The sequence below is a fragment of the Bombina bombina genome, chromosome 6 (genome assembly GCF_027579735.1).
Source record: "Bombina bombina isolate aBomBom1 chromosome 6, aBomBom1.pri, whole genome shotgun sequence".
In the NCBI taxonomy this organism is placed as follows: Eukaryota; Metazoa; Chordata; class Amphibia; order Anura; family Bombinatoridae; genus Bombina; species Bombina bombina.
The window spans coordinates 273,105,615-273,118,536 of NC_069504.1; the positions used below are offsets into that span (position 1 = coordinate 273,105,615).

Below are 12,922 nucleotides of genomic sequence, written 5' to 3' on the forward strand. Positions count from 1 at the left end.
CATAAGTTTGCCATTACAGAATAGCGCACTAGTAAAAGTTATTGCATGCTCCACAGCTAAAGACATTTTGAACTATTTTTAGGTTATGTTCTAAATGCTTTACAGACACACTGATGCACACCTATACTCTTTTAAGTAGTACGCAATACAGGGCTTTTTAAAATAACAGCGCCAATGACAGATATTTTAATAGCAAAAACTTCAATGTATAATAAAAAGGGACAGCAAACTTCAAAATTAAAAAGTTTCCTGAATCAAATAAAGCATGTAATTTTAAAACAACTTTTCAATTTACATCCGCTATTTAAATTGCTTTCTTCCCTTGGAATCCTTTAATAAAGAGTTAAACGTAGGTAAGCCCATAGGAGCTGAGGAACATTTACTTGTCTAACTTTCTATGGCAACAGTGTTTGTAATAATAGTCTTTAACAATGTTCTACTTTGTTGCAAACAATGCTTCCACAGAGTGCTAAAGGAACTCAAATGAGCCTACGTAGGTTTACTCTTTAATAAAGGATAGCAAGAGAATTAAGTATATTTCAGAACAGAAATCAATTGGAAAGTTTTTAACTTCTTCAAGCCAGGCGCAATTGTTTAACATCAGAACAAACTTCTGATGTAAACAATTGCTGGAAAAACAAAATCATGCAATAGTTGATGCGATCTCCTGATTTCAAGGCCGGGATTGGATCATGTTGGACTACCTACGATGCTAGGCAACCCCTACCCAGTCTGATTTTCCATTCCCTAGTACGGTGCAGGACGCCATATAAAGTAGAACGTTCCATGCCGTCCTAACATTGTTAAAGCCCAGCGCTGTTTCAACGGCATGGAGCGTCCTAGCGGTGTGAAGCTGTTAAAATAGCATGTTCTATCTGAATCATGACAGTTTAATTTGGACTTTACTGTTCCTTTTAAAGCCAGGTTAGCCCAGTAGGTCAATGGAGAGGCAGATGCCTACAAATTAATTTTTTGTATACTTTGCTCTAAATGGAATATTAATGAGGCGCATTTATAACACTGACAAGGAAAAGAAAATAATGTCCACATTTCTTACATTTAAAACAGATGTTTCAACTAATCCTACATACTGTATATTATATATTGTGTACAGACTGATTTTTCTTTTTTTAAACACTTTATAATAAACTACCCATGCAAAATTACAAAAAGTAAATTGGACACTAAACAGATTTGTTTCATGTCTCTGCTGCCTTAGTTTAAACCTGCCCTGGTTTACAACACTTTACATCATACGAGGGAGATAAATGCTGTTTACTGTGCCAAATGGGCAGCTTAATAACTGCATTAAAATAACTCATTTGTAATGGTTTAAAATTAAAAAAAATGACTACACAATAAGGTGTTTCAAAATAGCTAAATATATGCAAAGAGGGTGTGGGGTAGTGGGTGTGTTGTGGACGGGTAATTGGTGGGATCAGTGCGCAGTAACATTTTTGCCTGGCTTAGGGCGTGAAATTGTGAGCCCTGACCATATACACACACATTTTACTTTGCTATGTCACTTGTAACATCTAGAAGTATGTAAGAATTACAGCCACTTCCTCAATGGAAATTAAAAAAAAATATTGTATGTATATCTATCTACAATATATATATATATATATATATATATATATATATATATATATATATATATATATATATATATATATATATATATATATATATATATATATCATGCCTTGTTGCTATATTAATAAACGAAATCCCAGTAAGTATCTAAAAGTTCTAGAACGCTTGTCAGATACATTTTAAATAAATGTGAACTCTCCCTGCAGCAATGACACTCTATATAATTGCATTTTAGGTGCATAAATGAGCTCAGATTCTTATTTTCATATTCACAAAAGGTGAAACAAAAAGCATTGTCTGCAGTCTGGTTATATCAAAATATTTAAGTTATACATTATAGGCAGGCTTGTATTCAAATTTCTAAAACCTTGAAGGCTGCCTTTTATCTCGGTGCATTTTGACAGTTTTCCACAGTTATGCAGTGCTAGTTCATGTGTGCCATATAGATAACATTGTGTTCACTCCCAAGGAGTTACTTAAAAGGGACAGTCTACACAAAAATTGTTATTGTTTAAAAAGATAGATAACACCTTTACTACCCCTTCACCAGCTTTGCACAACCAACATTGTTAGATTAATATACTTTATAACATTTAAACCTCGAAATTTCTGCCAGTTTCAAAGGCTCTATTGACAGCCTCTTAATCAGCTTTTGTACTTGCTTTTCACAACAGGAAACTGATAGTTCATGTGGGCCATATAGATAATGTGTTCACGCCCCGAAAAGTTATTTAAAAATTTAGCACAACACAATACTAAATGCAAGCCAATAGATAAGTCAGTCATGTGATTAGGGGGCTGTCAGAAGATGCTTAGATACAAAGGTAATCAGAGGTAAAAAGTATATTAAAGTGAAGATAGACTTTGATGAATCAGTGCCCTGTTTTTAAAAATACTATTAAAAACAGGGGCACTTTCATTCATCAAAGTTTACATTTCACAGTTTTTGTAAAAATTCATACCTTTTTATTCTGAAAGCCGCTCCAGCGCTGCCCCGCAAGTCTCTTCATACCTCACCAATGACGAATTCGCCTTCCTCCAATCACGGCTTCCCACCCAGAGAAAACATTGCCTGAGGCAATGCCGTGATTGGAGGAAGCCGGATTCTTCATTGGTGACGTAAGAGACTTGCCGCGGGCAGGGGAAGCGCTGGAGCAGCTTCCAGAATAAAAAGGTAAGTATTTTTACAAACACTGTGAAATGTAAACTTTGATAAATGAAAGTGCTCCTGTTTTTAATAATATGTTTAAAAACAGGGCACTGATTTATCAAAGTTCACCTTCACTTTAATATAACTGTGTTGGTTATGCAAAACTTGGTAATGAGTAATAAAGGGATTATCTATCTTTTAAAACAATAAAAATTCTATTGTAGACTGTCCCTTTAAGAGTCAACACTGGCTAAAAAGCAAGTCTCTCAAAAGAACTGAAATAAGGGGACAAGCTACAGAGGCTTAGATAAGAGGTAATCACAGGTAACAAAATATATAAATATAACTGCTGGTTATGCAAAACTGGGGAAGGGGTAATAAAAGGGATTACCTATCTTTTAAAACAATTACAATTCTGGGAGTAAACTGTCCCTTTAAAAATAATTAGATCATGAAGAGAGAGAGATAGAGAGATAGAGAGATAGAGAGATAGAGAGATAGAGAGATAGAGAGATAGAGAGATAGAGAGATAGAGAGATAGAGAGATAGAGAGATAGAGAGATAGAGAGATAGAGAGATATAAAACCATTCTTTAAAATATTTGGTGACTTTTGGATTTTATATTTGAACTCTGCTGTTAAAATATAGTAATGCTAAAATAAATATAAAATATATAACAATACCAATTACTATGCAATACTAGAGTTAATGTTTCTAATTTACTATTCAATTAAAAAAGGATGTATACAATATAAAATGTATTTTATTATGTTATTAAGTAACAAAAGTACCTGCTGAAAGCCATGCTGCCCCAGAGAAGGTTCAAGTGTGAACTTCAACTTTGTGTCCACCCCTGGAAAAGAGAGAAAAATTCAGCACCTATTGTGAAATCAAAATGTGATCATAACAATAATTAGCGGTGACAGCAAATAAAATGCATGTTTTGTTGAAAGCAGATAACCCTTTCCCCTTTGTAGTTATGTACACTATAAAATATTGCTACAGCCTAATGCAATAGTGTGTTGGTCTCATAAAAGCCTCAGGCATAATATAGTCTTCAAACGTACAGACTGAGGGCGCTGTCCAGAAACCGGGTGCTGAAATGCTTTTAACTGCTCTCCAGCACTAGAAACGTCAGAAAATATGCTACAACTACATAAGGAAAAGCTCATGAGCCCAGTGTCATCATATGTAATAATGATGCAAACACAGTTGCACATTCCTACTAACGTTTATTTACGCCCTGGTTGGAAAAGAGGACAGCAAACATTGCTAAGTAATGTAATGCAGCCCTTTCATGCAGACAAGGGGTTAAGTTACAATAAACTAGACATTTAATAGTATTTTCAGAAATGTAAGTATTCTACATGTACATATGCAGTATAAATAGATCTCCACCCTATTAAAAGACAAAGAGCTGCCATCTGTCTGCAGGATGCATAAACACAAGTCACAACCACAACGCAGCAATCCCTATCAACAAGGACTTTACCAAGCGTTTCCATTTTGCTCTGTGGGGGGAAAAAATCCGTATCCTTCCCAGTGTCTTGGTCTTGTTCACATTTCAGTATCTTACTAGAAGCAAAATAACAGGCGTGCAACTGGTGCTTAGCCGATTACAGGTCTGCGGCAGGGATTAACCCTTACTCTAGAGCTGTATCCACTATCAGGACGTAATCCCACACTGATCTATACTACCTACAACACAACGGCAGTAGCCATTAGCTGCCCCGTTTTAAAAAGAATTACGGATGACACCAATACAATCTATGTGAACTATTAGTCATCAAGCAAGGATAGCTCACATTAAATTTGGCTAAACGGTATAAACGCGCAGAGTTTTACCATAACCAAAATCTGTGACTAATGGGGGCAGCTCAGATAGGACTAGTTACTGGGTAAACCCTTCATTACCTGTGGAGGAAGCACATAATATATTTATATTCTGAGGGACCTGACCTGGCTCCAGTGTGCAAAGCAGGCGAGGAGCAGTCCTGGAGATACAATTCCTCTTCTTAAGCACGTTGCTCAGTATGTTGCCCACTCCACCTGCACTCTGCCTCTTCAGACATCTGCCCCCACGCTTGAGGGAACAGGTTAGCTTCTCTTGTCTCATCTGGGCAAGGAAACAAAACGTAGCTCTACCCTCAAGCAAATCCTCGGCGCCGTCCCAGTGACAGCTGCTTTCAAATCAAGCACCGTTTCTTCAATGACGCAAATACATCTGTTTATCGTCAGGGAGGAGGACGACACGTCTCATTCAGGGCCACTGAATGGAAATATGCTTTACAAAAGAAGGATTTATTTAACTGTTGCAGGTAAAAACAGCCACTCTCTAGGTGCGATCTTTTGTTGAGGACATCTGCACTGCAGAGGTAACCAAGTAGCGAGCATGAACGAGATGGGAAGAAGGAAACGGCTCCACCCACTGACAATTATATCATCACTTTCCACAAGGAGCCAGAGCTTTCTGTGTGATCTCAGGAAGCACCTAACTCTTCCTACACACCACACACACATATTCTCAAGACTAATTTACTAAACTTTATGTCCTGCGAATGAGGATTGCTAGTGCCTTACTGCATGTTGTTGTTCTGATTCCAGTCTGCAACATGCCTGTAGTGTATACCTAATTATGTAAACAAAAACGTGCAATATAGTCAGTCTGTGGAATAAACAGCAATAACATGTTTGATGTGATGTGCTGTGCTACTGCTTAGTTAAAAAAAAAAAGATGGATAAAGCTTGCACACCTAAAGGGGCTCTAAGAAATGGTATGAGTGAATGCAGCTCAGTGTTTTTGCATTACAAAAAGGAGCAGAAGAAAGCTGTTAGATGAAAATTTCTATTCAAATGTAATTAACAATGCTGGACTTATAAAAAAAATTGTAATGCACTACAGCATTTTATTCATTGCACAAAAACTTGCCTCATTTAACAACTGCAAGCAAAGGGGTTAACACAACTAATGTCTTGCAGTAGCAGCAATGCATTGAGATGGTCACAGCCAATGAGCCAATCACATGTGTGTGTGCGCATTCCGTTGCTGGTTTTAAAATACACACTGTGAAATGATGTTTCCACATCATCTAAGATATTAAAGGGACATAATAAAATGTCCTAAACACCATTCATAGAATACTTTATCTAATGTATTCATTGACAATTCACCACACAACTCCTGCTGTGCAAAAACATAAATTATGCTTACCTTATAATTTAATTTCCATCATTACAAGGAGAGTCCACAGCTTCATTCATTACTTGTGGTAAATACAGAACCTGGCCACCAGGAGGAGGCAAAGACACCCCAGCCAAAGGCTTAAATACCTCCCCCACTCCCCTCATCCCACCAGTCATTCTGCCGAGGGAACAAGGAATAGTAAGAGAAATATCAGGGTATAAAAGGTGCCAGAAGAAAAAAACAAAATAAACTTAAGTCCGCCCCAATGGAGAACCGGGCGGGAGCCGTGGATTCTCCTCGTAATGATGGAAATTAAATTATCAGGCAAGCATAATTGTTTTCCATCTAATATGAGGAGAGTCCACTGCTTCATTCATTACTTGTGGGAAACAAATACCCAAGCTCTAGAGGACACTGAATGAAAAACAGGAGGGTAAAAAAAAGGAGGCAGACCCTATTCTGAGGGCACCACAGCTTGCAAAACCTCTCTCCTAAAAGCTGCTTCAGCCGAAGCAAAAACATCAAATTTCTAAAACTTTGTAAAAGTATGTAAGGAGGACCAGGTAGCAGCCTTAAAAATCTGCTCCATAGAGGCCTCATTCTTAAAGGCCCAAGAAGAAGCCACAGCTCTAGTTGAGTGAGCCGTAATCCTCTGAGGAGGCTTATGTCCCACTATCTCATAAGTCAAACGAATCATGCTCCTCAGCCAAAATGATAGGGAAGTAGAAGAAGCCTTCTGCCCTTTGTGCTTCCCCGAATAGACAAACAAAGCTGAAGTTTATCTTCAGGCTACGAAGGATTTGAGACAGACTTTTAAAGCTCGAACCACATTTAAGTTATGAAGTAACCGTTCCTTCGAAGAAGAAGGTTTAGAACACAAGGAAGGAACCACAATCTCCTGATTAATATTGCAATCAGGCACCATCTTAGGGAGAAATCCCAGTCCAGTGCGAAGGATAGTCTTATCTGCATGGAAAACTAGATAAGGGGGCTCACATTGCAAGGCCGCTAATTCAGACACTCTGCGTGCTGAAGCAATGGCCAGTAGAAAAAGAACCTTCCAAGACAGAGTCTTAATGTCAAGAGAATACATAGGCTCGAACGGAGGCCCCTGCAAAACCTTCAGAACCAAATTCAAATTCCAAGGAGGAACAGAATGTCTTAACACAGGCCTGATCCTGAACAAAAGACTGAATATCAGGGAGCTCAGCGAGCTTCTTGTGTAACAGCACAGATATAGCCAAAATCTGTCCCCTTAAGGAACTGGCAGCAAGTTCCTTCTCCAGACCACCCTGGAAGAAGGAAAGAATTCTGGATACCCTGACCTTATGCCAGGAATATCCACAAGATTCACACCTGAGTAAGTAGGTCCTCCACACCTTATGATAGATGAGACGGGTGACCGGCTTTCTGGCTTGAATGAGTGTATCAATCGCCCTCTCAGAAAAACCCCTTCTGGCCAAGTCTAAGCATTCAATCTCCACGCAGTCAGACTCAGAATCTAGATGGAATTTGGCGAATGGAATGAAATCTTTAGTGGATACCATAAGCCCAATCACCTCCATGCACCGGGCCACTGATGGCCTTGAGGAGGATTGAAGGGCAAGACAGCTGGAGACAATCTTGCAATGTCTTGTCTGTTAGACTCCATTGCCATGAAAATATTCCTATTATCATGCCCAGGAACTCCACTCTGGTACTGGGAACCAGAGAACTCTTTCCTGAGTTTACCATCCATCCATGAGATTGCAGAAGGAGTAGAGCACTCAAGTGGTCCTCTGCTAGCTGGCAGGACAGAGTCTGAACCAGAATGTCGTCCAGATAAGAAGCCACTGCTATCCCTCTGGATCTCGCCACCCCGAGTAGAGCTCCCAGAACCTTTGTGAAGCTTCTTGGAGCAGTAGCCAGCCCGAAGGGAAGAGCTACAAACTGGAAGTGCTGATCCATAAAGGTGAACCTTAAGATCCTGTGATCCTTGTGAATTGGCACATGAAGGTAAGCGTCCTTTAAGTCTATCTTAGTCATAAACTGACCCTCTTGAACTAAGGGCAGTATAGACCTTATCGTCTCCATTTTGAACGATGGAACCAACAGAAACTTGTTTAAGCACTTTAGGTCTAGAATCAGGCGAAACCATGAAAAGGTTTAAATACGACCCTAGACCCCTTTCTGCTAGAGGTACCGGTACAATTACTCCTAGAGAGGAGAGATCCCTCACACACTCTAGAAAGGCAATCATTTTCTCTGGATTTGAGGAGAGATTTGACAAGAGGAATCTGCCCCTGGGAGGATTAGTTTTGAAACCTATCCTGTAACCCTGGGTAACAACTTCCAGAACCCAAGGATCCTGTACGTCTCTCAACAAAACCTCTGCGAAAAGAGAGTCTGCCCCCCTACGAGATACAGAGACGGATTGGGGGACGCCCCTTCATGCCGATCTGGTCTCGGCGGGCTTCTTGCTCTGCTTGGCTTTATTCCAAGACTGAGAGGGTTTCCAAGATCCCTTGGACTGCTCAGTCTTCGCACCAGGTTGCTGTCGTTGGGACTTGTCCAAACGAAAGGGACGAAAATTAGGACCCTTTAGGTTTGTTCTTCTTATCCTGCGTTAGAAAGGCACCCTTGCCCCCCAACCCCCCGTAACCGTGGATATAATCGAGTCCAAGCCTGGACCAAAAAGAATCTTTCCTTTAAATGGAAGGGAAAGCAATCTAGATTTGGACATCATGTCAGCATTCAAGTGAATAATCTGCATATTAGCATCACAAATTAACAAATTAGCTACCCTCAGGGCCCTAATTCTTTCATGTATCTCATCGAGGGGAGCCTCCACCTCGATCATATCTGACAGAGTCGTACCAATAGGTAGCGGCTTCCGCAACCACGGCTGAAGGTTGAAAAACGAACCCAGTGTGCTAAAACATTTTTTTAATAGGGTCTCTAATTTCTTATCCATGGGTTCCTTGAACGACAAACTATCCTCAAACGGGATTGGGGTGCATTTAGCAAGCGTGGTGGAGATAGCTCCATCCACTTTAGGGACAGATCCCCACAATTTTAGCTGAGAATCTGGAAAAGGGAACAATTTTTTAAACGAAGAAGAAGAAGGGGAGAAAGACAAACCAAGTCTCTCCCACTCATTCTTAATAATATTCGCCATCTTTACAGGAACCGGAAAAGTCTGGGTCACTACCCTGTCCTCAAACTTTATCAAGCTTAGGAATAGAAGGTTCCTCCGGTAACTTCGGTTTCGGAAACTCTACAGTCGCTAACACCTCTTAACAAAAAGCGTAAATTCTTCATCCTAATCCTAAAGTCTAGATACCACAGTTTGTAATTGTTCAGCAAAATCAGGCAGCAACGTGGCCCCTCCCACAGGAGGATTAGAAGTGCACTGGTGAGCTGCATGTGTAATCAGATGTAGGGAACGTACCTCACGGGACGGAGACCCTCAGAGGTTCACGGCTCAGTGGTACTAAACATCTTATTTCTTTTAGATATCACTATTTTATCGAGGCATGTGGAACATAGTTGAGCAGGCATGTATACCGAAACCTCCTCACAATAAACACAGGCATTAGATTTAGGTAAAGAGGGAGTACCCTCTAACATATCCGAGTCCTCCTTAGCTTGCACTTTAATAAGGACTACAGAAAAACAGTAAATGGCACCTTTATACTTTCAATGGCCAGGGCACTCACCACCTCCTATGACCCAGGCCCACAGAGAAACTATTTTTCGTCTCCTGCAACCGACAGTCAGGAAAAGGAAGGGAAGAGGCCTTACCCGGTCACATGAAGAACCGTGCAGGACCGCCCCCACAGCCAGGAAAAAAAGTGCGTCAACTAAACAGGCTGCGCAGTAATCAAGGAAGGAAAAAACCCGACTGTTCCACATTGCCAGAGCCACATCTCACACATGTCGCAGCAAAAACACAATTAAAAACAATCATGAATGCATCCCTCCCCTGTTCAATAATCACCTTCTGGAGATATTAACCCTTGATTCTATACAGATAAAGGAGTCACACTGTGACCCTGTCTTCTTGCGTTATCATTACAGAGATAAAAAAATGAAACAATCTTACCAGAATCAACGCCATGGAACAGGAACACAGCCTCAAGCTTGACAGTGTGCATCATCGCTCCTGACATGGACTTGAGTGAAGAAAGTAGGCAGCGAAACTAGTCAACGCCGATTGCTTAAGGAGCTGTTAATGAGTCGGGATGGTTTCACAGAAAAACTCTCCCTGCATCTCCGGACTAACTTTCATCCATGCTCTCACTGAGAGGCTGACAGGATTACTTAAAACTCCAGTCCCATTCCGAAGAGTACTACCCCCCCATAAGAGACTACTCCGAAACCTTCTGACACTTCTCTGCCATCCTCCTGTGACAAAAGGCAAATAATGACTGGGGGATGAGGGGAGTGGGAGAGGTATTTAAGCCTTTGGCTGGGGTGTCTTTGCCTCCTCCTGGTGGCCAAGTTCTGTATTTCCCACAAGTAATGAATGAAGCCTTGCACTCTCCTCGTATTAGATGGAAATCAAACCCAGGGATGGATGTGCTAATATTTGGAATTCAGCATTGATTTCACTATGGCCATGGTCTGTGGCATTTGGTTCATTTCAAAATTCATATAATTTCCAGGCTCTAAATTTTATTTTTAAAAAAACCCTATATTTTTCAACTGGGTCCATAATTTATGGACCCAGTTGAAAAATAAAGGTCTTTTTATAAAATTTAGAGGCTAGAAATTATATGAATTTTGGAACCTGGCAAGTCTGTTCCCGTGCCCCACATATCAGGTGTGCTGTATTCCTATCTTGTATTTGGTTCATTTCGGCACCAGACTGATTAGAGTAAAAAGTACAACACACAAAAATCTGCGCAAACCCAGATATTTGTAAGTAACATAGTAGATTAATGTGAAAGAAGTCCACTAAAGTTCATCCTATACAGATCATACCTGATTTACAATAAGAAGCTGCCAATTGAACTTACATTATTACAATTATAAAACTGACCCATTTGATCACAACAATCATATTCCTGAATTCGGTTTCTTGCCAGAAATCTACCCAAGCCATTTTTAAATGTATCTAAGGTATTGGCATTCACTGCCTCATTAGGCATAGTATAGTATTTATGTGTTGCACTTTTACGGTAAGAAATCCAGTACTGAAATTAGCAAGATGTGGATATCTTATTCAAATGCCAAATATTTCCACATCCCTTACAAAAAACAGGCATGAATGGATTCTCACACAGCTGTGTCCGTACACCATGGAGGAGTGTCACAGCCCTAGTCCAGGGGTGTAGAATATAACAAGAGGTTTTGAAGATCCCAAATGGCTAATTTCATCTTATTTAATCTTTTTTTTTTACTTTCAAGACACAAATACATTATGTAATATGTGTATATACATCTTAGTTCACAAGCTGTTTTTTTAATATTCAAATGGCTGAAAAAGAAAATTAGAGATGTCACAAACATTTCAAGAGCTGTGATGCAAGAATGGCAGAAAACAAACTAATCAGACTTTACTTACTTAAAATACACTGCACTTGTTAAAGGGACATTGTGGTGGAAATATTGCAAGCTCCAATTTGCTAGAAAGGGGCGTGGCTTTTTCAAAGGGGCGTGGATTTTTCCAAAGGGGCGTGGATTTCTCAAAGGCGGGGGGTCTTGTGCACCACCATCAAAGGGGTCAAACTAATAAAGTCCTGCTCCCACAAACAAATGCTGGTCGATAGCAAAAAACAGTGAGATAATCAGAAGAGGCAGTTGTACGACTCAGCCAATCACAGGCTGTGCTCTGCTAGGGAGCTGCAAAACTAAAACTGCAGACCTGTTTCAATGAAAATAAATATTCTATATTTCTATGCTCCCATATATAGGGCTAGATTACAAGTAGAGCAATATTAAGCACTAGCACAATAACTTTGCTATATGGAGGGCTTTTTGCCTGCGTCGGGTTGCGCTAGTATTACAAGTTGAAAGTAAAAAATATATATATAGCAACCACCTTAACTTCTAACACATTTCTATGGAGAGCAAAATCTGAAAAAAACAGAATTTATGCTTACCTGATAAATTACTTTCTCTTGCGGTGTATCCAGTCCACGGATTCATCCTTACTTGTGGGATATTCTCATTCCCTACAGGAAGTAGCAAAGAGAGCACACAGCAGAGCTGTCCATATAGCTCCCCCTCTAGCTCCGCCCCCCAGTCATTCGACCGACGGTTAGGAGAAAAAGGAGAAACCATAGGGTGCAGTGGTGACTGTAGTTTAAACAAGAAATTTTAACCTGACTTAATTGCCAGGGCGGGCCATGGACTGGATACACCGCAAGAGAAAGTAATTTATCAGGTAAGCATAAATTCTGTTTTCTCTTGCAAGGTGTATCCAGTCAACGGATTCATCCTTACTTGTGGGATACCAATACCAAAGCTTTAGGACACGGATGAAGGGAGGGAACAAGACAGGTAACCTAAACGGAAGGCACCACTGCGTGCAAAACCTTTCTCCCAAAAATAGCCTCCGAAGAAGCAAAAGTATCGAATTTGTAAAATTTGGCAAAAGTATGCAGTGAAGACCAAGTCGCTGCCTTACAAATCTGTTCAATAGAAGCCTCATTCTTGAAAGCCCATGTGGAAGCCACAGCTCTGGTGGAATGAGCTGTAATTCGTTCAGGAGGCTGCTGCCCAGCAGTCTCATAAGCCAATCGGATGATGCTTTTCAGCCAGAAGGAAAGAGGTAGCAGTCGCTTTCTGACCTCTCCTCTTACCAGAATAAACGACAAACAAGGATGATGTTTGTCTGAAATCTTAAGTTGCTTGTAAATAGAATTTCAAAGCACGAACCACATCAAGATTGTGTAATAGCCGTTCCTTCTTAGAAGCTGGATTAGGACACAGGGAAGGAACAATTATTTCCTGGTTAATATTCTTATTAGAAACAACTTTAGGAAGAAAAGCAGGTTTGATACGCA

The 12,922-nt window shown here is 40.2% G+C and overlaps 1 protein-coding gene across 1 annotated transcript in view; it reads right to left on the reverse strand.

Moving 5' to 3' along the window:
• The window catches only part of TBC1D30 (TBC1 domain family member 30), a 243,469-nt gene that overhangs the window by 109,437 nt on the left and 121,110 nt on the right, over positions 1–12,922 (reverse strand). Inside the window, exon 3 of the mRNA XM_053716858.1 lies at positions 3,538–3,599. Within this exon, the coding sequence (XP_053572833.1) occupies positions 3,538–3,599 (62 nt within the window). The remainder of the gene's footprint in view (positions 1–3,537; positions 3,600–12,922) is intronic.